Below are 26884 nucleotides of genomic sequence, written 5' to 3'. Positions count from 1 at the left end.
GGAAGAAAAGATACCTATGACTGAGGAAGAGGAGGAAGACGAATATGAGAGGGAGGAAGAGGAGGAGGAGGAGGAGGAGGAGGAGGAGGAGGAGGAGGAGGAGGAGGAGGAGGAGGAGGAGAGGCTGGCTGCAGGAGATCTGCTGGAAGAGGAAGAGGAGGAGAGGCTGGGTGCAGGAGAGCTGCTGGAAGAGGAAGAGGAGGAGAGGCTGGCTGCAGGAGAGCTGCTGGAAGAGGAAGAGGAGGAGAGGCTGGCTGCAGGAGAGCTGCTGGAAGAGGAAGAGGAGGAGAGGCTGGGTACAGGAGAGCTGCTGGAAGAGGAAGAGGAGGACCGAGACTCCAGCAAAGCCTCTCCCACCACAGTGGTTATAGAAGTCCGCTCTGAGGAAGACGATGAAGATGAGGAGGAGGAGGAGGAAGATGATGAGGAGGAGGAGGAGGAGGAGGAGGAGGAGGAGGAGGAGGAGGAGGAGGAAGGTGAAGAGCAGGATGGTGTGTCGGAGGGCTCAGGGATCACAGACGACTCTGAGAACTGGGACATGACCCGGGGGAACCTGGGTCTGCTGGAGCAGGCCATCGCCCTGAAGGAGGTGAAGGGGGGGCAGGAGGCGGGCTCTCCAGACTACCAGCCCTACAGCGGCTCCAGCCACAGCCCCGAGGCCTCGGCCCTCCCCCGCCGCACCCCCCACTACTGCAAAGGTATTCCTACTGTCACTGCTGTAGGGACTGTCTGTGCAAGGTGTTAGGGCTCAGGAGCTCAGGAGCCTGCTCGTTAGGAGCCGCTCCATCCAACGACTCCCAGCTAATGGCCCAGTGGTGAAGGACACGCGTTCTGTCTTCAGATCGCTGGCTCACAGCTCTTGTACAGTTTAGTAATGGTATTCATTTCAAATTGGCAGATTTCTTATCAATATTTTGAAAATACAATGAACATAGCTCAGTAAAATAGGGTAAATAAAGATTTAAATATATTTTAGTGGATAAAACTAATTTTAAATGATTAAACATTGTAAATTAACCACTTTAAAAGTTTGAGGTGTCGGTTTTAATACCAATATTAGTGATTCTTGGCCTGGCAGTATTTCCGATTGGTCAGAACCCCTTGTATTAATTACTGCGTGCTTTCGTTCATTATCCATCTAAATCACACCATCCTCTATGCAGACAAGAAGGAGGTGAAGTGTCCGACCCCGGGGTGTGATGGGACAGGTCATGTGACCGGGCTGTACCCTCACCACCGCAGCCTTTCTGGGTGTCCTCACAAGGACCGGATCCCTCCAGAGAGTGAGTCCCCTTCCATCAGACCCATCTGACTCTCATTCATATTCTGTCTCTCCTGCAGCGCTCTGATTAACATCCACCTGTTCTGTTTCTATTTCAACAGCTACCCAAGTGATGAAGGCTAATGCTGGCAGTAATGATACAAACTAAAGTAGCCAACATAACTATTGTTTTACTTTTATAATCAGAGGTGGTGGAAGTAGACCTTGTACTAGAGTAAAAGTAGAAGTACCAGAGAGTAGGAATACTCTGTTACAGTAAAAGTCCTGAATTCAAAATGTTCCTCAAGTAAAAGTAGAAAAGTATTATCATCAAAATATAGTGAAAGTAGCGACAGTAAAAGTAGTCATTGTGCAGATTGGTCCATTTCAGAATAATATATATGATATGTTTTATAATGATTGATCATTAAAGTGTTCTCAAAGCTGGTAAAGGTGCAGCTAGTTTGAATGACTTTGTATACTGCAGGGTAGCTTGTGGATTTGCTCCAGGTGGAACTAAAGTCTGATTTAACACTTGATTATATTTCACATCATTCATCCACATCTGTGAAGTAACTAAAGGTATTACATACATGTAGTGGAGTAAAAGTACAGAGTAGCATAACATAGAAATACTCAAGTAAAGTACAAGTATCTCAAAATGGTTGTTAAGTAACACAGTAGAGTTATCAATACTGCCAGTATTAATATCAGTAGTTCTTGTAGTTGCTATACTATATTGAACACACTAATACTACTACCTTTATTACCACTTGTGTGTATGAGTACTGCTTGTGATGTGGAAGCTTGACTGACCTGATGTGTGTGTGTGTGTCTGTAGTCCTGGCCATGCATGAGAACATCCTCAAGTGTCCCACTCCGGGCTGCACAGGCCAGGGCCATGTCAACAGCAACCGCAACACACACCGCAGGTTAATAACACACACACACACACACACACACACACACACACACACACACACACACACACACACACACACACACACACACACACACACACACACACACACACACACACACACACACACACACACACACACACACACACACACACACACACACACACACACACACACACACACACACACACACACACACACACACACACACACACACAGTGATGAACATATGTAATACTGTATGTCTCTGTGTCTAACAAAGGGACTTGTGAAAATGTATTTTGAGGATTCTTACACTTCCTATTTCAGAAATGCATAATATCATGTGACCATCAGCGTTCTATATAGCACGTGGCTTGGCAGAGTGTATTACTGGTCTTTGGAGGCAAATTCAGGAATACAAAATGCATACATTTGCACACAAAGCTTTTAGTGAAGCCAATCTGATCTAATACTACTAACACATACTTACACTTGCTATACAAGTCTTCTCAATATTTCAATCTCCTGTCTGACTAATCATATGAGTTTTCTTCTGTTAAATGGACATTTGGACATGTGTCCCCTGCAGTCTGTCAGGCTGTCCCATCGCCGCAGCCTCCAAGCTGAACAAAGGTCAGGACAAGCAGGTGGTGCTGCAGGCGGCGGGGGGAGAGGCGCCGTGTAACTCCGACCGGGTGCTCAGGTGAGCCGGCAGGGCGGGGAGTAACTAAGTACATTGACTCAAATACTCTTCTTAAGTACAATTAGGAGATACTTGTACTTTAGCTGAGTATTCTCAGTTTATGCTCATTCATACTTATACTCCACTACATTTCAGAAGCAAATATTGTACTTTTTACCCCACTACATTTATTTGACAGCTTTTAGTAACTAGTTACCTCCTAGGTTTAAAATATTGGCTGATAAACTTTGACATATATTAATAGTTTAAGATATCCAGCAGCAGTAGATAAAGTTATTCAAATTAACTCCACATCTACCAGCTGTGATTAAAACACATCAATATTCATAACAGTAACTCAATATATATACAATTCTGAAATGGGCCATTACACATAAGGAGTACTTTTACTTTTGATACTATATTTTGTTTCCAATGCTTTTGTAATTTTACTTAAGTAGTATTGATACTTTAAAGGTCCCATGTCATGCTTTTCTGGTTATTACCTGTCCCTTGTGTGTTATAAAGGTTTTGCTGCATGTAAACGGTCTGCAGAGTCACAAACCCTCAAAGTACACCCTGTAGCGAGTGAAACTCTAACACAGAAAATACCTGTCTATGCTGCCCCAGAACGCTCCAACAAGCCGTTTAGGACAGAGAGTGAATACACATACTATACAGAGATGCTGTATGAGAAACCAATGTGAGTTTGGAACATTGCACAATATAAATCTATTTTAGTAGACCTCAACAATGGAATTATGATCAGTAGAAATGGCCATGACATGGGACCTTTAACTTTTCGTTGTTGATGCTCACATGTGACTGCGGTGCAGGGGAGGGGTCTAACGATGCGTCTCCCCCCAGGCCCATGTGCTTCGTGAAGCAGCTGGAGATCCCTCAGTATGGCAGCTACGGGCCGGGCGCCGTGACGACCACCCCCCGCGCCAACCTGGCCAAGGAGCTGGAGAAGTACTCCAAGGTGTCCTTTGACTATGCAAGCTTTGATGTCCAGGTGTTTGGGAAACGCATGCTCATTCCAAAGACCCCCGGCAGCACTGAAACATCACCCAAATCCTTCAAATGTAAGACCCGCCCACTCCCCCCCCATGCTCACCTACTATATGGGATTCTGACCTGTGTCATGTGATAAAATCCAAAATGAAGGGTAACTGGAGGAACAGGTTAGAGTTGCTCGCTGAGGATCATTCATTTTGTCACTTTTTCAAATCACATTTAAGTTCATCTCTATTAGAACCAAACACATACTGAATCGCTTTAGTCAATACCATTATTAATATTTGAGAATTAAATAATCTGACAATGATGTTCCTGCCTATTGTTTTGATTTGATACAATATGTTGATACTCAAAATGTTTAAATCAAGCTTTAGAAATCAATAAGCTGTGTGAGTAAATGAACAGATCAGACATTTAGCGTCTTTCCACCTCTTCTTCCGCTTATTGTTTGAATCAGATCCATGGCCTTGTTTGGATCACCGTCTCCGAGCATATAGAGTCCACAATCATAACCCAGATGAAAAGACTTTCGCACAATGTCTAACTAAACATATGTGTATTGTACCTCAAACATTATAGAATGTCCGCAATACCTCGGAGAGAACAAATGAGTGATTGTTTTAATTAGAAAGCAGGGATTGGCCATTTATGTGCACTCGTGGTGAATTTATGTATTTAATCGTTTATTTGGCAGGGACAATGCGCAGTAATGAACACTTAAAACATTCAAATGTATCAAGTGTAACAGTGCCAGATTTAGCTTTGAGCTCATTTCCATCCGCAGTCCCTCACATAAAACATTTGAGAAGTTTACATGTTACAAACATAGCAAGAACAAAATACACGATACGCAAAAAGTGCAAAATAGCAAAAGCAGCATACACAAGTATTTACCACATGGCAGTACAATGTAGCAGCAACGACATATAAAATGCAAGAGAAGATAAAAGTGCTACATAAAGTTCAAGAGGAGATACCCCTGTGTTAAAGTGCATTTAGCGGTGATTGCACGTCTGTTTGTTTCTCAACCATTCTTTGACGTGACCTTTGAAGCTATTGAGAGTGGGACAATCCCGTGTCTCAGTAGGGAGGCTATTCCACAATGAGCTGCCTTTAATGGAGAGGACATTTTGTCCAAAAGTGGTCCGTCGGCGGTGGACCACGGCTGGTCTCCTCTGGTTCAGTCCATGTAAACATTTATAAAAAAAGCACATACTTTTAAAAGACTTAAAATGGTCAAAACTCAAGAAATTGTGTTTTTCAAGGATGGTACAGTGGTGGTATGAGTAAAGCTTTCTGTCAAACACCTTGATAGCTCTCTTGTACAGCTGTTCTATTGGTTTCAGGTTTGTGGCACAAGGAAACGACCAGTTTGTCAAACAGTATTCAATGTGGGATAGAATCATGCAGTAGAGGTATGACTTTGCAGCACTGACAGAGAAAGGTCTGATTTGTTTAAAATGTTGCAAGTTGAATTTAATGGTATTGGATACTTTCTTAATATGTTTCTTAAAAGTCAAGTTTGAGTCCAGTATGACTCCAAGATACTTGAAGTGGGTGAATAGTTCTATTTCTGCTCCGTTTAAAAACACATTGGATCCTTCGATTTTGACTGGTCGTTTACTGAACATCATGCATACTGTTTTTTTTTGCATTTAACTGTAAGCAAATGTTGTTCAGCCAGTGTTTAACCTTGCCAGTGTTGAACCTTTGAGAGACAGGATGAGATCATTTCAGTGTTTTTCCCTTGTACAAAGATGACCGCATCATTGGCATACATTTGCACATTCAACTCAGGACATACATTAGGCAAGTCATTAATGCACAGAGAAAACAGTAATGGTCCAAGAATGGAACCTTGTGGAACCCCGAACAGGGTTCACAAGGTCGGGGGATTTGGCTCCGTTAACCGAAACACAGTTTTCTGTTCGATAAGTAAGACTTTAACCAATGTATCGAAACTGCAGATAAATGGAAATGAGTCAGCTTTGTAGGAGAACTTGGTGGTCAACAGTGTCAAAAGCCTTCCTGAGATCAAGGAAGACAGCACCTACATATGGGCTTGTGTCCAACATACATTTAACCTTTTCCACAAAGAGACAGTTAGCTGTCTCAGTGGAGTGGTGAGCACGGAAACCAAACAGCATTGGGTGGAATGGAGCAAAACCTTTGTCTAAATGTTTGGTGATTAGTTTTGACACCCATTTCTCGCTACCTTAGAGACACAGGGAAGGATGCTGATTGGTCTGTAATTGGACATCATTGCCTTATCCCCAGATTTAAAAATCGGTGTCACCGTGGCCACCTTCCAGGATGATGGAACTTCCCTCGTGCTGATAGATTAATTCACTAGCATAGCAGTTGGTTTTATTAGACCGTCAATATTTGATATCGATATATATTGATATTTAAGAGGACAATCTGTTGATTTGTGCCCGGTACATTATTATTATTTGAACACATAACGGCAACAAGTCCTCCAGGATAAAAACAAACTGGATTTTACTGTATATGTTAGCCTCACTTAGCTGAATTCTTGCACGTAGTGTTCTGCTCATGCTCCGGAGTATTAATTCTGCTCCGTCCCCACACAGCTAAATCCTTCTCCAAGGCCCCCTCCCCCAGCCACAGTGTGTCAGGGGGCTTCTCCAAGAGCGGCTCGTCCTCCAGCAGCTACGACTACAGCCAGGACGCCGAGGCGGCCCACATGGCTGCCACCGCCATCCTGAACCTGTCCACCCGCTGCTGGGAGAGGCCCGAGACCCTCAGTGCCCCCCGGGAGCCCTGCAGCAAGGTACACACACACACACACACACACACACACACACACACACACACACACACACACACACACACACACACACACACACACACACACACACACACACACACACACACACACACACACACACACACACACACACACACACACACACACACACACACCCTGCTGACCCTCCCTCCACCCTGCAGGAGTCCCACATTGAAGTGGATGAGAACGGCACTTTGGACCTCAGCATGAAGAGGACCAACAGGGATGGCGTGCAGCCTCCAGAGCCTTCATCTTCCTCGTCGTCATCCTCTCAACACATCGGAGCCCCCCTTTCTCAGGGCCACACCCAGGCAGAATGGGAGGGGCCGCTGGACTTCACCAAACCAAGTGGAGTCAAAGAGGAAGACCAGGAAGAGGTAAAGCTTGCAGACATCAAACACTGTGAGGAAATGCAGCCAGATCAGAGGAGATGAACCTGATCTACTTTTCTTCAGGTGGAGTATACGGCTCCTTCATACACATCATCTGATGGAGAGGAAGAGGACCCGGAGAACCTGGAGGACAGGAAGTACCCTGGTGAGGTCACAACCGGCAGCTTCAAGGTCAAGTTTCAGCCCAAAGACAGCAAAAAAGAAGTTCTTTTGTAAGTCACAACTTTAGCACTACATCCATAACTTCTCTCCACTGCACTTCTGATTGCATTTTGTGTTAGCTGATTCCAATAAGATACTTTCTTGGCTCAATGAGATGTCAGGAACATTCATATTAAAACGAGCACCATGTAAAGGGAGTCTAATGAGCCTCACCTTTGGTCTGAGGATGTGAACCTGGTTAGAGTTCAGAAGTGCCACTCACCACGGAGGATTGTGATAGACTGAGAAACCTGTTCGTGAGTCCATCAAACACACCCTATCCAGTATTGCTCTCTAAACGTTATGCTTTGATCATGTCACAAAGAGTTACTGTTGAGATCTGGTCTGTGTAGCAGGTGTGATGCTCCTGGTCAGCTGATAAAGGACAGATGCACATATTACAACTTGGACCAAATGATTGATCATGAAAGTGTTCTCAAAGCTGGTAAAGGTGCAGCTAGTTTGAATGACTTTTTATACTGCAGGGTAGCTTGTGAATTTACTCCAGGTGGAACTAAAGTCTGATTTAACACCTGGTTATATTTCACATCATTCATCCACATCTGTAAAGTAACTAAAGGTATTAAATACATGTAATGGAGTAGAAGTACACCATGTACCTCTGAATTGTAGTAGAGTAGAAGTACACAGTAGCATACAATGGAAATCCTCAAGTAAAGTGCAAATATCTCAAAATTGTAATTAAGTACAGTACTTGAGTACATGTACTTAGTTACTTTACACTTCTGCCGTCTTGGGTTGTTAGCTGATGTCTCACATCTATCCCATCACTGCCGCCGCTAAGACATTTCAGAACAAGTGCAGAGCATTAATGACGGCTAATCCTTAAAAACACATCAGATGTACACTATAGTGTTTTGTTCAGTGTGAGCCCCCTGTTCTGATCTGAGTGTGTCTCTCCGCAGATGTCCCACCCCCGGCTGTGACGGCAGTGGACACATCACTGGAAACTACGCATCACATCGCAGGTAAGAGCTGCTTTTCACTTTACAGTCGTTAGTGGGACAGTTTGTTTCATTTATCAATCCAACAGGTTTGATGATTTTGACTGGAATCATTCATAGAGAAATGATGAGTTCTTGGTCCATTTGATCGTCATTTGCCAGTTTGTTGATTTGTTTTGAAACACTGGAAAATAATGACAAAGTTACAAGCTCCACTAAATCCTTCTCCATGGAATGACTCAACACATCTGAATCAGCCTGTTGCAGGACACAGAGCTTGAATAAGGCCAGTACTCACTCTAAATGTCAGGGTATCTTAGGTGTAGTTACTTTTGGGTCAAAAATGATTTTCCTAATGTGCAGCTGTGTCAAGTACAATATGTTGGAAGTTGGAAAGCTGGTGGATAAGAGCATTATTTTGTGCCGGAGCTCTGCAGCCTCGCTCCATGCACCGAGGCTGGCAGCTGGTACAGATATGATATATAATCTATACACATTAATTTCTACTTGCATTTCATGTTGCAAATAGATCAGCAACATTCATAATTCTTGAAATTGCTTGTGCCCCCAAATTCTGCATGTACGGGATTAAGGTTGTGAGTCAAGTAAAACAAGCACTGGCACTCACCCCCCCTCACAATACATGAGGAGCATTTTAGTATACATATTCTTCCAAAATGTATTTTGGCGCAAGTCTTTTCTAAGTATGAATTTCTGCAACAATGCATTTTTTACTTTGTTTAATTTTAATAAGAGCCAAGTAGTATGACTGGAGTCCAGTCAAATAGTCTACTACTGAAATGAAGTTGAAGATGTTTCACCTCCATGCTAATGTGGCCTCTTCAGTTCTAATGAGATGTGCACACACCCTCACACTCATTAGAACTGAAGAGCCTTTCAGCTTTACCTCACATCATTGTGCCTGGATGACTGACTCTACACACACATTACTCTCCCCCCCACTGTAGCCTACAGTTGCTCTGTGTGTGTGCGCCCAGTCCTGTCCTGGCTCTGTGGTCCAGTGCAGGATGAGGCTCTTTCCTTCACTCATACTCAGACATCCTGTTCTCAGTCTGGTTTTCTGACGTTCTCTCTCTAACCTATCTTCCAGTCTGTCAGGCTGTCCTCTTGCTGATAAATCACTTCGGACCCTCATGGCTGCCCACACAGCTGAACTAAAGTATGTCTGCTTTCTCCTGTCTCTCACCTCCAACATGTTCACTGAGCACTCAGTCTGCAGCTACAGCTCTGTCCCTGCTTCCTTTTAACAATACTATCAAATACTCAAAATCAATCATAGTTAAGTCCAATATTGAAAAATCAAACCCAAAACAATGAGTCCTAATTTTTTACTGAGAAAAAACGTGGTTTCTGCCTGAAGTGTGCTGATAATGTTAGCATGTGGAGTGAAAGAGAGTGTCTGTGTGTGTATCAGGTGTCCGACTCCAGGGTGTGACGGATCGGGCCACATCACAGGAAACTATGCCTCTCACAGAAGGTAAATATCTACTCTGTCACACACACACACACATACACACACACACACACACTCAGTTTGTTTTGGGTTTTCGTGGTACATGTCCAATAGTTGATGTAATTTTCTTTTTCTTTAGCTATGATTTGGTTGGGCCAGATTGTGTGAGGGCTGTCCTGAGGCCTTGTCCTGTTAGAGGAGGTGAGCCTCAGGACCAGCTGGTTGAGGGGACTCCTCTCAATGGAGGGCTTTGTAATGGTAGGAGTTGGGATCACTGGTTTTTAGGTGGTTGTAGAATTTGACTGCTCTTGTATCCTAATTTAAAGGGGGTATTGGCCTAGCTCAGCTCGGCATCCATTGTTGGGGGTGTTCCTGTCGACTCTCAGGATGCTCTTGCATATCTCAGCATGTAGGGTTTCTATTGCGATAGATTGGGTCTCTCTCTCTCTATATCTATTTATCTATCTCCCTCTCTCTCTCTCTCTATCTCCCTCTCTCTATCTATGTATCTATCTCTCTCTCTATCTATGTCTCTCTCTATCTCCCTCTCTCTCTCTCTCTCCTTCTCTCTCTATCTATCTCTCTCTATATATATATATATATATATATATCTATCTTTGTCTCGCTCTCTATCTCTCTCTCTATCTCCCTCTCTCTCTATCTCCCTCTCTCTCTCAATTCAATTTCAATTCAATATGCTTTATTGGTATGAATGTCAGGTGAACAATATTGCCAAAGCGTCAAGAATATATGATAAGGAAAAAAAATACAAATACAATTCATTCATTAAACAATTAACAACACAATATTACAAAACCTCAAGTATCAAATGTAAAAAGAAAGAAAGGAAGAAAAGAAAGACACATGAAGTAGAGGAGCAATCAGAGTGAGCTGAGAGGAACAGCTGTTGTGTGTTGTTGTTATTGTTATTGTTGTTGTTGTTGTTGTTGTTGTTGTTGTTGTTGTTGTCTCTTAGGCTGTGACATACGCTCACATATTTGGCTGCTTCTATGCTGCTGGCACTATTTTCTCCAAGTACATGTTGCATTTTATTCTGGTCAGACAGTGATTCAAAATCTTGGAGTTTAGAACTTTGTTCTAATGTCTTGGTATGTTTGACAGTGCAGCAGGAAGTGTTGCTCTGTCTCCACCTGTATCTGTGGACAGAGCTGACACAGCCTCTCTTCTCTGGGCAGCCAGGTCTGCCTGTGTCGGCCAGTCTCTACGGCCAGGCTGTGGTCACTGAGTCTGTACATTGTTAATGTCTTCCTCAGTTTGGGATCAGTCACGGCGGTCAGATAGTTTGCCACCGTGTACTGTCTGTTTAGAACCAAATAGCATCGAAGTTTCTTTTGGGTTTTCGTGGTACATGTCCAATAGTTGATGTAATTTTCTTTTTCTTTAGCTATGATTTGGTTGGGCCAGATTGTGTGAGGGCTGTCCTGAAGCCTTGTCCTGTTAGAGGAGGTGAACCTCAGGACCAGCTGGTTGAGGGGACTCCTCTCTATGTTCTCCTCTTGGCAATGGAGGGCTTTGTAATGGTAGGAGTTCTCTCTCTATCTATTTATCTATCTCCCTCTCTCTCTCTCTCTCCCTCTCTCTATCTATGTATCTATCTATCTATCTCTATATATATATATATATATATCTCTATCTATTTCTCTCTATCTCCGTCTCTCTCTTTCTCTATCTCTCTCTCTCTATCTCCCTCTCTCTCTCCCTCTCTCTCCCTCTCTCTCTCTCTCCCTCTCTCTCTCTCTCTATCTATCTCTCTCTCTCTATATATATATATATATATATATATATCTCTATCCATGTCTCTCTCTCTATCTCCCTCTCTATCTCCCTCTCTCTCTATCTCCCTCTCTCTCTCCCTCTCTCTCTCTATCTATCTATCTCTCTATATATATCTATCTATCTCTCTCTCCCTCTTTATATATATATATATATATATATATATATATATATCTCAATTCAATTCAAAAGCTTTATTAGCATGACCATAATTACATACAGTATTTCCAAAGCTATGTATAGTTGTAACATCTATACAAATACACACAAATAAACAGATAAACAGTTATAAACAAACTGCTAAGAACATGTTTTGTTTTTTTACAAGGAATACAGATTAATTTCATTCATATAATACATGAATACAAAATAGAATAAGATATATATACTTAAGATGTGAGACCTGGTGTATCTGCTCGTTCCGGTTCCCTCAGACTGTGGCAGGCAGAGACAAACTGTCCTGCCACAATGCAGCTCTCTTTATATTCCCCGAGAAGTATTTTTAGTTTTTAGTTTTCATTTTTGAATAATTGAGGATGCTTATGATTGAGTTTTGGGAAGAATTGTTTCCGTACAGGTTCAAACGTTGGGCATTGTGTGAGGAAGTGCTGCTCTGTCTCCACAGCAGTTCCTCCACACTGTTGGCATTATCGCTCCTCTTTTGGCAGCCATGTTTTCTTGTACCTGCCTGTTTCTATGGCCAGGCTGTGAGCACTCAGTCTGTAATTTGTCAACAACTTCCTGTGTTTAACATCGGTCACTGTGGTCAGGTAGGCTGCCACAGTGTACTGTCTTTTTATAGCATTGCATTTTACTTTGTGTTTGGGATTTAGTGTTCCAATAAGTGAGGTAGTTTTGTGTGTGTTTTGTTATAATCTGGTTTACTCTAATAGATGTGGGCTCAGCCTGACCCTGATCACAGTTTGAACCGGTTTGTGAACAGAGTGTCAGGACCAGCTGAGAGAGGGGAATCTTGTTCATCTCTTGATGCTGCAGGGCTTTGTGGTGGTAGGAGTGGGGGTAACTTTCTTTTTAATTGATCGTTTCTGGATTTGTATTAATAATGGAAATGTGCCTTATTCCGCTCTGCAGGCGTTGTTAGTTGTTCTCCTGTGAACCTGGAGGATGCGTTTGCAAAACTCATTGTGAGCATTTTCTATTGGATGATTTTCCCATTTGTCAAATGTTTGGTTTGTTTGTGGGCCCCACACTTCGCTTCCATAGAGTAGGATGGGTTGTATTAATGATTGAAGTAATTTAAGCCATATTAAAATTGGAATTTGAATGTGGATTTGTCTTTTTATTGCATAAAACGCCCTGCGTGCTTCCTCTCTCAGTTCATTCACAGCTTGATTAAAGCTTCCAGTGGAACTTATTTTCAGGCCTAAATAATTATATTCTGAACAATTTTCTATTGTCTGTGTCCCAATTGTAAAGTCAATATTGTTTGCCTGACATCTGGATCTTTTTTGAAATATCATTGTTTTTGTCTTTTTTATGTTGATTGCCATGGCCCAGGTCTGACAGTAACCTTCGAGTATATTCAAACTCTGTTGAAGTCCTTCTTTTGTCAGGCTTAACAGGATGACATCATCTGCATACAGCAGGAACCTGATCTCTGTTTTGTGGAGTGTGAGCCCAGGTGCTGTGGACTGTTCTAAGATGGTGGCCAGTTCGTTAATGAAGATGTTGAACAGGGCCGGTGATAAACAGCATCCTTGTCTTACTCCCCGTTCTTGAGAAATGAAGGCTGTTCTTTTGTGTCCGATCTTGATGCTGCACATGTTGTTTGTGTACATAGATTTGATTAGGTCAAATGTTTTTCCCCCTATACCGCTTTGAAGTAGTTCGTTGAATACACCAACTTGCCAAATTGAGTCAAATGCTTTTTGGAAATCGATGAAACAGGCAAATATTTAGCTTTTATTTTTGATTGACATATTTGTCAATTAGGGTGTGTAGGGTGTAAATGTGGTCTGATGTGCGGTGATTTGGTAAGAATCCAATTTGGCTTTTGCTCAGGACATTGTGTTTCATAAGGAAGTCTATAAGCCGGGAATTTATAATACTACAAAAGACCTTCCCCAGGTTACTGTTCACACAAATGCCTCTGTAGTTATTAGGGTCAGATTTATCGCCGTCTTTAAAAATGGGTGTTATGAGACCACGATTCCAGCTGTCAGGAAAGTAACCTACAATCAGGATCAAATTGAATAGTTTGAGTATAGCCAATCTGATCTTTTTACTTGAGTGTTTTAGCATCTCGTTCAATATGCCGTCAAGCCCACTTGCTTTTTTTGGTTTTAGGTGAATCAACTTTTTGTCCAGTTCCTGTTCAGTAATTAGAAAGTCCAAAGGGTTCTGGGAGTCCTTGATGACCAATTCTAATTTTGTTGGACTTTTCAGTTATTTGTTTTTGTTCTGAGTCAGAATTGAGAAGAATGTTACCATACAGATCTTTTGAAGTGATCGGTCCAGATGTCTCCATTCTGTATAACTGGGTCATCGTGTTTACTTTTATTTAGATTTTTCCAATTTTCCCGAAAAATCTGTTTGTGTTTAAAGAATCCTCGATTATTGTTAGTTGTTTTTGTGTGTACTGAGCCTTCTTGATTTTGATTGTACGTTTGTATTGTTTGAGAATTTCGCAGTAAAGGAGGCGTACGTCTGCGTTGCTAGGATCTCTATGTTTTTGGTTCGATATTTTCCTAAGTTCTTTCCTTTTTTGTTGGCATTCTTCATCAAACCAGTTGATTTCTTTTTGTTTTGGGGGCTTGTTGCTGCATTTCTTTAGTTGGAATGAATGAGCTGTTCTCATGAAGATTTGGTTAATTGTTCTAACTGCCAGGTCTATGCCTTCTTTATTGTGGTCATATGTGGTGTCCAGAGAGTTGTCTAAGAGTCTTTGAATGTGTTTGTTTCCAATAGCTTTCTGGAACTCTTGTGCACTGTCTGTAGCCCATTTATAGTTTTTTTAAAGGTTAAATAGATTATTGGGTTCAGATTGAGGACTGTTAGTTTCTGTTCTTTTCATGAACACAGTAATTTCGCTGTGATCAGATAGAGGTGTTAGGGGTTTGACTACAAATGAACTGAGAGAGAGCGGGTCCAAATCAGTTATCATGTAATCTACGGTACTCGTGCCAAGAGATGAGCAGAAGGTGGGTCTTCCCAAAGAGTCACCTCTAAACCTACCGTTAACTATGTACAAACCGAGACTTTGACAGAGTTGGAGCAGGTCTTTTCCATTCTTGTTTATCTGAGGGTCAGAATTATGGCGAGGAAGATTTGTGGTGTTGCGGGGAAAGTTTTGTCCAAATATATGTTTGTTACCACTCTCTGAGTATGAGTCTGGATGGGTTCCAGTACGTGCATTGAGGTCTCCACAGATCAACACTTTTCCTTTGGCCTGAAATCTGCAGATTTGGGTGTGGAGGTTTGGGAATATTTCCTCGCTGTAGTAAGGAGAATCACTCGGAGGAACATATATTGTACATAAAAGCAAATCATTTTCTGTACATGTGATGCTTTTGGATAGTTTAATCCAGATGTGGGAGGGCTCGGATTTTATTATTGTTATATATTTTGAGAGTTCGAATTTGTGCCAAATTATAATGCCTCCTGAGTCTGTCCCTTTTTTAATTGCTGGGTTTTTGATCGAGGGCAGAATAATTTGTTTGTAATTTGGGGGACAGTGGATGTTGGAATCAGATCTACACCAGGGGCCGTATTCACAAAGGATCTTAGGGCTAAAAGTAGCTCCTAACTGGCGAATATAGGAGAAACTCCTAAACATAATGGGCGTGTCAGTCTTAAATTTAGGACTCCTAATTTTTATTCACTAAGAGCAATTCACAAAGTATTTTAGGCCTAAAAGTAGCACCTACGTTTAGGAGAGCTTAAAAGTCCTCGAGAGGATTCCTAACTCAGTAAGACCTATTCACAAAGAATCTGAAAATGGCTGCGAGACGAAATGTTTTGGAGACAATGGAAGACTGTGAATTGATCAAGAGATATAGGCTAAATCGTGAGGGTATCACACTTGTTGTGGAATTAGTGCGGGGTGCAATAACATCCCCGACTAACAGGAATAACCCGATTAGTCCGGAAATAAAATGTTTGGCAACACTACGATATTTAGCAAAAGGGAAAATGCAACTTTGCAATGCCGCCAATTTAGGAATATCGCAACCATCAGTCAGCCGTGCCATAAACCAAACCATCAACGCGCTCTCTAGACCACATATCATCCAACAGTTTATCCGGTTTCCTTTGGACAATCAACAACTACACAGGATCAAAGCCAACTTCATGGCAATTGCAGGTATGCCCGGTGTGGTCGGTGCTATTGACGGGACGCACATAAAAATAATTGCGCCATCAAAAGATGAGGACGTGTTCGTCAATAGAAAGAAAGTACATTCCATCAACACGCAGATTGTTTTCATTCATCATGATAGGGGGACTTGAACGGCGGTATGGGCTGTTATTGAAAGTGTTTAAGTGCTAGAAATATGCTCATTGGATAATAGTTTGCAGGATGCTTTTAATTGCCTCCTTGATTTAATGCAATTTACGTATTTGTATTGTTTGCTCTCTCTCTCTTTAACGTGCATATACAACGTCATTATCGTGGTCTGCACAAACTTGTCATCATGCGTGTATTCTGCTAACTGCACTGTCCATAACTATTTGATAGGAATACATTTCTAGCCTAGGCTATTTCCTTGTTTTTCGGTGATTTAGTGGGCTCGTTTGTGGGATGTTGCGGATGAGTTTCACCGAGACCGCCTGCTCTGAACAACCAATCACCGTACTGACCGCTTCTAAACTCATGCACGAGAATTGACGTAATCCATAGCAACGGCGCATCACTCTTAGTGATTTATCCTTAGTATGAGTAGGTCTCAGCGGCTTTGTGAATAACTTTTAAGAAAAAACTCCTACGTAAAATGTTTTAGCGCGAGTTAGGAGCACTCCTAGCGGTAAAATAAAATGCTTTGTGAATACGGCCCCAGGTCTCTTGGAGGATAATAATGTCTACATGTTGTGTGTTCTCTTTAAATTAATCTGTTCTATATTTCTGTCCAAACAAAGAAGAATGTATACCTTGGATGTTCCACATAGAGATGGAGAATGGTGTCATTGAAGTGGTCATTTTGAAGAATACAAATACATTTCAAAAATGAGATAAACAGGTGTGTGTGTGTGTGTGTGTGTGTGTGTGTGTGTGTGTGTGTGTGTGTGTGTGTGTGTGTGTGTGTGTGTGTGTGTGTGTGTGTGAGTGCGTGCGTGCGTGCGTGCGTGTCTTATACGACCTGACTCATCAGTTTGTTGCATATAAGGCTAAGGAGGTGTGTGATCTCTCCCAGGTCGGCTCCGTTTCTGTCGATGTTTGGTGGAGTCTTCAGTGCAGTGGCGTAGCTTTTCTGATATCCTGGTATGGGCCTTGAGTTTATTGGAGTGGTGCTGGCCTGTCTTGCTTGTATGGCTCTGGTTCTGGGTGGGTGGTTCTGAAGGTGAGGTAATAATGGTGGAGGGGGGTAGGGGCCTGATCCAAGGGGATATCTGCAATATTCTCTTGCAGGTGGTGAAATGGGTGGTCCAGTTATATGCTGGATAGCTCGTCCGCGGCTAACAGAGGCTCCGCCCTGGCTTCGTCCTAAGGCCACATCTTTAAGTGTTTAAGCAAAGACTTTTACAATGTGCTTACCGAGGTGAACGTGGTCATGGAGGCTGTGAATCCTGAGGGTGGGATGATGTGCCAGGTAGACATTGGGCATTACAGCACATCCTCTGGAGATCTCTGAATTGATCCTATGGATAGTGAGAGGGTGGAAATCTCTTCTGGGCAGGATTGTGCATACTGTTATTTTAGAGTTTGGGAAACTCTGCGTAGCCTTTAGCGCCACTCTTGTCACAGATTCAGCTACTCTCTCTTGCTCTATACTAAGGTTGTTAGTTCCTGTGTGCACAATGATGTGGCTTGGTTCTCCCAGTTTGGCCTTTGTGAGAACATTAAGTGCATTATCTGTTCTTGGGCACCATATTTTTTTTAACTTTTTGTCCGGGAAAGAGTTGTTCTTCATCTAAGAATTTTCCATTTGAGTCAATAAGAATTATTACTTCAGCATCAGTCACTTCTGTGTCGGTTGTTATTTTGATTGTGGAAGGAGGAATATTGTCTAGCTGGTAGATGGTTGTGGCTCATGCTGGGGCGCTGGGCCATTGGTGAATGGTTTTAATGTGGGGTTTGGTGAGGTTTTACTGGATGATGGTTGTGGGCTTGGCTGGAGCAGAAGGCTGCTGGTTGAAGGCCTTGGCTCAGTGAGTTGTGTGTCACTCGTGGCAGGTTGGGCTCTCTGCGGTGCTGAGGCTGTGAGGCTCTGGAGCTGCTCTTTCAGGCTCAGGGTGGTTTGATGTTTGAGGTGCAACTCCTCTTTTACTGCTGTTATTTCTTTCTTTAGAATGTCCCTGTCCTCCTGTAGGACAGTCACTTCTCCTCTTAGTTGTTGTATTGACGTTTTTAATTCTTTCTTTAACTGGCAGAGTTCATCCTTAATCTGCTGAAATGATTCACTGGATGGTGAGTGAGAGTTTTTCTCTCATCTCCACTATCTGTACCTCCTATAGAGATAGACTCTCTCTGAGAAGGGTCATTGTTCCCTGCAGCTTGTCTTCAGGCTGCAGCTCCTGCTCCTCTCTGAGAAGGGTCACTGTTCCCTGCAGCTTGTCTTCAGGCTGCAGCTCCTGCTCCTCTCTGAGAAGGGTCACTGTGCCCTGCAGTTTGTCTTCAGGCTGCAGCTCTCTATCTCCCTCTCTCTCTCTCTCTATTTATCTCTCTATCTCTATCTCTCTCTCTCTCTCTCCCTCTCTGTACTGACCCACTGTGACTATCTCTTCCTCTCTGCAGTCTGTCCGGATGCCCCAGAGCCAAGAAGGGGGGAGTTAAACTAACCCCCACCAAGGATGACAAGGAGGACTCTGAGCTGTTGAGGTGAGCAGCAGTAGCTCTACTGTTAGAAGGACAAAGTATAATTAAGTGATTAACAACAATTACTAACTTTGTTTTTGACAAATATTATTATTGGCAGTGTTTTTTCCAACAAAAGACGTTACACAAAGTATAACCCCCCAAAGGCAAATACATTCAAATACATACATACAACATAGTCACAATAAAAAGTAAATAATTTAAGTAATATTTAAATTAATAAAATACAAAAATATACATGTTGACAATAATTACAAAAAGAAAACTCAAAACAACATACATTTTACAAAATGATGTAAATGGACATGTGAAATTATCAAAAGGTTTAAACAGGAAGTAACAAAGCTGGGGGACAGGAAGCTACATCACATCCAATCATCTGATTGGATGTGATGTAGCTTCCTGTCGTAACTAGTTCCTTTCGGAAACATGTATGAATGTCCCCATACAGCAGGTCTCAGGCTGTCCCTTTCCAGCATAGCTCCATGTCTCTAGGGCCAGACAAGGAGAGAGCTTTTCTAAACACGGATTGGTTGAGGGGATTTTTGGGGGTTTTCCAAAGACTGCTATTATAGCTTTAGTTTGTTCTTGTTGTCATTACGTTGTTGAATCATAGGGAGAACACCAAGAATACAGAGTGTTGGGCATTCTGGAAGAGTGGCTGAGTCTATTTATGATAATGTGGCCAGAACATCAACCCAAAACATTTTGATATCTGGCCAGCAGTGGAACGGTGTTCCCTGATCATTATTACATGTTGCACATTAATCTGGACTATTTGCATCAAAATGGTATGCTGACGTTTACTGAATCACAGATTTCTATAATAATCAGAAGTGTAAAGTAACTGAATTAATTTACTCAAGTACCGTATTTAAGTACAATTCTAAGATACTAGTACTTTCTTGAGTATCTCAATTTTTCCACCCCATGGAGGGGCTACTTTTTTCTCCACTACATGTATTTAATCCCTTTAGTTACTTTACAGATGTGGAATAATGATGTGAAATATAATCAAGTGTTGAATCAGACTTTAGTTCGACCTGGAGTAAATCCACAAGCTACCCTGCAGTATACAAAGTCATTCAGACTAACTGCACCTTTACCAGCTTTGAGAAAACTTTCATGATCAATCATTATAAAACATATCATATCTATTATTCTGAAATGGACCAATCTGCACAATGAATACTTTTACTGTCGCTACTTTCACTATATTTTGATGATAATACTTTTCTACTTTTACTTGAGGAACATTTTGAATGCAGGACTTTTACTGTAACAGAGTATTCCTACACTCTGGTACTTCTACTTTTACTCAAGTATAACATCTGAGTACTCCTCCCACCTCTGATTATAATTCTAAGACTAAACACCACATGTATTGACGTGTCAGTGTGGGCCCACCTTTCCCCCTCTGCTCAGTGAAAGAGGAGGCAGTGACACGGAGCTCTCTGTCTCCAGGTGTCCGGTTCCTGGCTGTGACAGTCTGGGCCACATCAGTGGGAAGTACGCCACCCACCGCAGTGCCTACGGCTGTCCGCTGGCCGCGCGCCGGCAGAAGGAGGGTCTTCTTAACGGCACTCCCTTCTCCTGGAAGGCCTTCAAGACGGAGGGCCCGACCTGCCCGACGCCAGGCTGCGACGGCTCGGGCCACGCCAACGGCAGCTTCCTGACGCACCGCAGGTACCCCCCCATCTGAGAGTTCACAGTGTCATCTCAAAGTGCAATCATTTCAAACTGTTGCAGGTATTTCTCACACTCATCAACTTGACCTTTCTTACCTACTCTAGAGAAGTTGTAAAAGTATGCGTCAGTAAATCCCTTTTTTTCTCTCTATTCAATTGACTGAGCGAAGACCAGCGTCGGGAAATGCGCATGCTCTATTTACCTAACCCGAGATAATCCCGATACTTCAGTTCTCGAGAGCCAGGTCATCTTCATGCGCCTCTGAGAAACTCTCAGGTGACAAACTGAGTATCAGAGTAACTATATGTGATTTCTGCACTAGCCTCAGTAAAGGGCGCTGAAAAACATGATGGCCAAAAACAAGCACTGATACAATTATCTTCTCTACTAACGTCTGTGCCAATTGTTTCAAGTGAGAAGTGAGCTCCTTAAGACGCTCAAAACTCGATAAAGAGCAGAACATAGAATCTCTATGAAAACACCACAGGCTCTTTGGTGCACGGGGGCCCTAGAGACAGGTTTACTGCGGCTTCTTCTATATCCCTACAAATAATGAGTGGTTCATGAGCCTAATGTTCATAATGTCACTGTTCTTGGTCCTGATCAGATGCTCCTCTCAGTCTGTCAGGTTGTCCCAGAGCGTCGGCCAACAAGAAGAGAGCCAAGTTACCCGGAGACGAGTACATCACCGCCAAGTTCAGAGCCAGCGATGGTAAGAGACTTTTCTTGTGTCCCAAAATGCTATCATTACTACCAATACCAATATTTATGGATGTGCCACTACAAGTTGTGCACTGCACATGTTAGTAATAATAGAGATGTGTGGCTGCCAGAGGAAGGTCTGGCAGGTGAATTCCTGTTTGCTGACTGTGTGTTGTGTTCTCAGTTCTGGACAACGATGAGGACATCAAGCAGCTCAACAAGGAGATCAACGAGCTGAGCGATTCCAACGGTGAGATGGAGGCCGACATGATGAACCTGCACACTCAGGTGAGGCCCAGCTGTCTGCAGGAGAAGGCTGCAGGGAGCCGCTGGACATGGTGAAGCTGTCACTCACTGCAGCTTCTTCAGTGGACTTACCTGAAAAATACCCTGCAGCCACAAACGTTTTCCTACATTATTATTATTATTATCATTTACATTTCCGGTTTTATTGTCAGGCTCTCTTCTTCAGGTTGTGTATGTGTCTGTGTTTCAGATCTCTTCAATGGAGAACAACCTAAAGAGCATGGAGGAGGAGAACAAACATATCGAGGAGAGGAACGAGGCCTTGTTCCTGGAGCTGTCCGGCCTAAGTCAGGCCCTGATCCGCAGCCTGGCCAACATCCGCCTGCCCGCCATGGTGAGCATCTGCACAAATACACGTTAAAAGAAACCTTTCCACTGTTTGGCTCTGCAGGACCTTACTGCTAATGTTTTTAAATACATTGATATTACCAATTTCTTTGAGATTTTACAATGCAATATTAGAACGAAAAAGTAAAATACTTCTTGCAAGGTCTTATTATTTTTCTGAATTTTGTCAAATGTATTTGACAATCAAGTCCAAAAAAGAATCACAGCCCTAAGAAGGATATTTTCATCCATTTAACAGGAGAGGAAATCAGTGAACCCTGGACCTAGCATGTGTGTTGACAGGGTCTACGGCATATCAAATATTAGTTTACTCTCAGTAAATGTCGAGTCATACTAAGTAAGCTTAGAAAGAATGGCATCCATGCACAGTTCTGAGTGGCAGTTCTCACTAAGTATCAGTGCAGAAGCCTTCCGAAACGGACAGATGATGAATGGAGACCATGAAGCTGTAGCTCAAACTGAGGTGGATAAACCCTTCAGCTCAGAAACTCATCTGCTCAGCTTCTAATAACAATCCTTTAAAAGAACTCTAATAAACCAAAGGATCATGCTCTTGTAAATAGCACCTACTTCAATGGGCTAGCACAGGTGTCCCAGTTTTATTCCCCAAGGGCCACAGAAAAACATACAGCTCTCCAGAGAGTTTCATTGAATAGGAAGGGTTTACTTCTTGTTATGCAGATAAGTTATTGGGCTTTTTTGATCAAATAACATTTGTTGGAAAATATTATCATCAAAAAAAGTGGCTTATTAACAGATGAATACTGTGCCATATATGTTTAGATATATTTAAGAAGAACATTATAAGTGAAGCACGAGTTTCAGGTGTGGGTCATATTCCATTCTAGTTTTACAATTAGCTGAGGGCCAATTAAAACGGACCTGGGCTTGGATATAACCTCTTTTAAATCATTTGTATACACATATATTACAAAGAACTGCTATAGCTAGCTTGACTCGCTGAGTGGAGCACCGAGGTGGAGGTTTCTGTCAAATGTTCCACAGTCCACGGTGCGCGTTGCTAGTGACAACAGAGCTAGTGTTCTGAGTGACAAGTGGAAGTGTGCAACTCAAACTCAAGACTGCCTGAGACATTTGGATATGATTTGTCTTTGGTGACCTCTGACCTTGCTTGGTTCCAGCAGGAGTCTGTGTCGGAGCAGAACTTTGACAGCTATGTGGAAACCCTGACCAACATGTTCACCAATAAAGACTGCTACCAGAACCCTGAGAACCGGGCTCTGCTGGAGTCCATCAACCAGGCGGTGAAGGGCATCGAGGTGTGACGGACAGGAGGACAGGCGGCGGGACATCAAAGCGACTACATCCATCTTTATTTCCAAACCTTTAGATTATGTATGTAATTAATTATTCTCATTTGGAGCCTCGTCAGCTGTTCTTTGCATTAGTTTGATGTTTGCATGTTGCTTTATGAGGGTATGAGCGTGAACACATAGTGTGAGCAGGGCTTCTCCAGGTACAGGCACTCCGTGCAGAGGGTCAGGAATGCAGTATGAGCCTGAGCTGAGCACATCCTCTTAATTAGTGAACATGTCCCAGCACTCATTAATGTTGATAGTATTCTATATGAGCATAGTGTTGTTGCACCTCCAGGACTAGTTTGTAGATTCATTCTTAATATTGCTGTGTAACTATTTAAGTCCTTTGCAAATGTTGGTTTAATAACATATTCATTCATGTCTGCTGTATTATTCTTTATGTTAGCCTATTTATTATTCATTATTTATTTATTTATTCACTTTTTTAATTTTAAAATGCTACCTGAGAAGATTGAAATGGTAACCAAGAGAAGGGAATCATTTCCTCTGCATTGTTGAACAATGAGGAAATATTTTAAGATATCAACTATGAATTGTTTTATATATCTTATTTATTTAAAATACTGGGATCTTTTTAAGTGCAAATATTTTGTAACTAAAAGTTTTTTAATAATTTTCTAAAGATTTGTTTTGGGTGCTTCCGTTTATATGATTTTCCTTTTTATTTTCACAAACTATTTTGAGTACATTGCAATACACTGGGAAAATTGAGCTGCACATATTTGGTATTTATTTGGTGATGAAGAACAAAGTGATGGTGAATATTTATTTTGTATTGTCTAAGTGTTACTGATGGCTGTGTATGGATTAGTCTTTGGGTTGCTTTTGAAATAAAGGTTAACCCACAGTAAACGTGACTGATGTATGTGTATATTGACTCAATATACACAGGCTTTCAAAAGTATTCATCCCCCTTGAAATGAAGGAGCTCTTTCTGGATCACAAGTGATACTTCAACCAAATCTTCCAGTCAGAGTATGTATAGCATCCCCCGTGTAACAGTATATTTTGAATGCCAATATGAATTATTCGTCAGCAGACCTTTGAAAGAAAATGAAAAACCGGAAAATGCTGCTTGCCAAAGTATTCAGATACTAAACATTAATATTTGGTACAGCCATCTTTTGCTGCGGTAACAGTTTGAAGTGTTTTGTGGTAAGTATCTCGCAGCTAAAACTGTTCAGAGGGATTTCTGACGGTATAAACAAAACAAAATCTCAATGTAATGTATAAGCCCAACACGTTTTCTGAGGAGGGTTGAATACAACCATGCCACTGCATACACACCACATTGTGGGAGAACATGTAACACTCATTACATGCACACACACAAAGAGGATACATGCACACACACAGAGGATATACATGCACACACACAGAGGGCACACACACAGAGGATATACATGCACACACAGAGGATACATCCACACACAGAGGATACATGCACTCACAGAGGATATACATGTACACACACAGAGGGCACACACACAGAGGATATACATGCACACAACCACATGCAGATGGGAGAGGTGGCAGAGCAGAGAGGCTGCCAGGTACCCGGCACCAAGGGAGCAGTTTTGAGGTTAGGTGCCTTGCTCAAGGGCACCTCGGCAGTGGCCTTGGAGGTGAACTGGCACCTCTCCAGCTACCAGCTCACTCCATCTTTTTTTTTAATCCGGGACGTGAACCGGCGACCCTTTGGTTCCAAGACCAAGTCCCTACAGACTGAGCCACTGTCGCCTCAAATACTGGTATGAATCTGGGCGATCCTGGTATGAGATGGTATAGAACACTATCTTGAGTAAGGTGGACTTCATGGAGGAAACTGTAAAGTACTCTGATTACTTGTAACAGAATATTCCTTATCTCTTGTACTTCTACTTTTACTTAAGTACAAGATCTGTGTCCTGCAATCAAAATGTTACTCATGTAAAAAGTACAAAAAGGTTAGCATCATATTATACTTCAAATACCAAAAAGTACTCATTATGCAGATTGGCCCATTTCAGAAGAATAATATAACTAAAAGGGGAGTGATTTGTAAAATATCCATAAAGAAAAAGTAAATCTGTTTACAGTTCTGTTTCATATGGGTGTTGAGAGATGTATCCATAGATCTCTTAATGTTGCTCTCAAAGCTCACCAGATTGATGCTTCTAACTTCAATATTAAAAAAAAAATCTTCCCGAGGGAGCATGCCCCCGGACCCCCCTAGAGGAGGTGAGGGCCCCAGAGGATGTTAGTTCCACCCCCCACTTAAAAAAAATAGCACTTTACCCCTGCCTATATGCCGTGAGCTGATTATCGAGCCTTCATTGTTTACAGTCGCGGGTGTACTGTGTGTGTGCGTGTGGGGAGTGTTGCAGTAGAACATTTCACTGTAGCGCCCGGTTCCTTAATGGGAAACCCTACATGTTTGAGCAGCCTCTATGAAACGTCAAACTACCCCACAGCACTCCCAAAAGAAAATCTCTGCACACGGCACATGAAGGTTTTGTGTGCCTTCCCATGAAAATTATATTCCCTCCCTGTAGATTTGTTCTAGTGACGGATCTACTATTTTCTGCTGGGTAGCTTGTGAATTTAATCCTGGTGTAACTAAAATGAGTAGTTAAGTAAAAGTACAATATTTACCTCGGAATTGTAGTGAAGTTGAAGTACAAAGTAAATACTCAAGTGAAGTAATTAAAGGTGGGGTAGGTAATTCACTTCAGAAACACTTTTTGTTATATTCCATGGAATGCTCTTAACATCCCGATAGCAATGAATAAATTACATGCTTTGACAATAAATACATACAAAAATTCATCTGTGGAAGCCGCAGTGCTGTAAAAAGCACGACCAGTTATTTTAGCCGGCCCAGCTAAAATAACTGGATGGCCTACCTGCCTGTCAGCCTTCCATTTGTGCACAAACTTATCTCGTGCCCTCATTTGTCGTGTGCGCGCAGAGCTGGCCCGACCCATTAAGCGACATAAGCGGCCGCTTTGGGCCCCGCAGCCACTAATGGCGCATTTCCATTGCAGGGCCATATACGGCTTAGTACGATATAGTTAGGCCTTGGTAGGCCAGGCTCACTTTATGCTGCGTTTCCATTACAGTTTAGGAACTGGGGTAGTAACTATAGTAACGCAGTGTAGGTGGAGCCGTGACGTCATCTTCAACAGTGTTGCCAACTTGGCGACTTTGTCGTTAAATTTGGCGGCTTTCCAAACACTCCGGCTACTTATTTTTGTCCAAAGCGACTAACGACTAATCTAACGACTTGTAATGGTGTTATTATGGACTTTTCTGTTGTTTGGAGACTCACGTATTGTTCTGCAGTTAAAGAGCCGCGGGTGCTGCCGTGAGCCCCTCTGCCCTCCCATAGTAGGCTACTCACAGTCGCTCAGACTCACAGTTGCCTCCCGCAGCAGCTCAGCTGCAGTCAGAGCAGAGAGGAGAGACAGCCACACTCTCCCGCGTCGAGACCATAGGTCAAGACTGCAAATAAATTGCGCCGGCGCCAACTGCCAAGCCGTCCTGATTTTGAGCCGGATTTAAATGTAACAGTCACTTAATCACCTCGTCCACTGTGTGTGTGCCTCTCTGTCACAGAGAGTCACTCTCTGTGACAAGCTAAACATCCACGTAGGTCATCATGTCACAGTCTCTAAACTGTATTCACAAAAGTACAGAAAGGAGTGGGAATCAACCCCTGAGTTTAAAGGATGGTTGAAGCCATTTATTGGAGATGACACACGAGCATAGGCTACTGCCTTTATTGTAAGGGAGATTTCTTCTAAAAACTACTCAAACTATTTCTACTTTCTACTTTTTTTAATAGAAACATTTCTGATCTACTGTCGTCTGGATTTACTCTGATAGTTTCAAGTTTTGATCCTTGAAGGGGGTGCAAAGTCTTTTTTACCATCTAATATGCAAATTAGACGATGATGTCATTTAGGGACTTCTAGTGACTTTTCGGACAGCCAATAGCTACTTTCCTTACTATAGAGTTGG

At 42.4% G+C, this 26884-nt stretch overlaps 2 protein-coding genes across 9 annotated transcripts in view; both read left to right on the top strand.

Moving 5' to 3' along the window:
• LOC307034842 (uncharacterized protein) overlaps window positions 1–396 on the top strand; it is a gene marked incomplete at its 3' end in the record, with an annotated part of 91409 nt that extends 91013 nt beyond the window's left edge. Inside the window, exons 7-8 of the mRNA XM_079673768.1 lie at window positions 1–296; window positions 386–396. The exon at window positions 1–296 is cut by the window's left edge and continues 538 nt beyond it. Coding sequence (XP_079529894.1) covers window positions 1–296; window positions 386–396 — 307 coding nt within the window. The remainder of the gene's footprint in view (window positions 297–385) is intronic.
• Window positions 397–448: 52 nt separating this feature from the next.
• Window positions 449–23739, top strand: myt1a (myelin transcription factor 1a). Of its 8 annotated transcripts, none has more exons than XM_079676475.1 (17): window positions 449–698; window positions 1164–1283; window positions 2103–2193; window positions 2753–2866; window positions 3713–3930; window positions 6460–6659; window positions 6839–7054; window positions 7133–7281; window positions 8197–8259; window positions 9347–9415; window positions 9671–9733; window positions 18417–18500; window positions 19962–20183; window positions 20807–20898; window positions 21073–21176; window positions 21385–21528; window positions 22688–23739. In XM_079676475.1, exons 1-17 carry the CDS (start codon window positions 539–541, stop codon window positions 22826–22828), a joined length of 2250 nt encoding a protein of 749 aa, XP_079532601.1. In that variant the 5' UTR covers window positions 449–538; the 3' UTR covers window positions 22829–23739. The 8 variants fall into 8 exon arrangements, with proteins under 8 accessions (XP_079532601.1, XP_079532600.1, XP_079532599.1 ...); XM_079676474.1 differs by having other exon boundaries at window positions 22685–23739; XM_079676473.1 differs by having other exon boundaries at window positions 19923–20183.
• Window positions 23740–26884: the final 3145 nt, after the last annotated feature.

The sequence above is a fragment of the Notothenia rossii genome, assembly GCF_949606895.1.
Source record: "Notothenia rossii genome assembly, chromosome: 4".
In the NCBI taxonomy this organism is placed as follows: domain Eukaryota; kingdom Metazoa; phylum Chordata; class Actinopteri; order Perciformes; family Nototheniidae; genus Notothenia; species Notothenia rossii.
The sequence above is the reverse complement of the archived record's forward strand: the minus strand, read 5'-3'. Positions and strand labels throughout refer to the sequence as shown.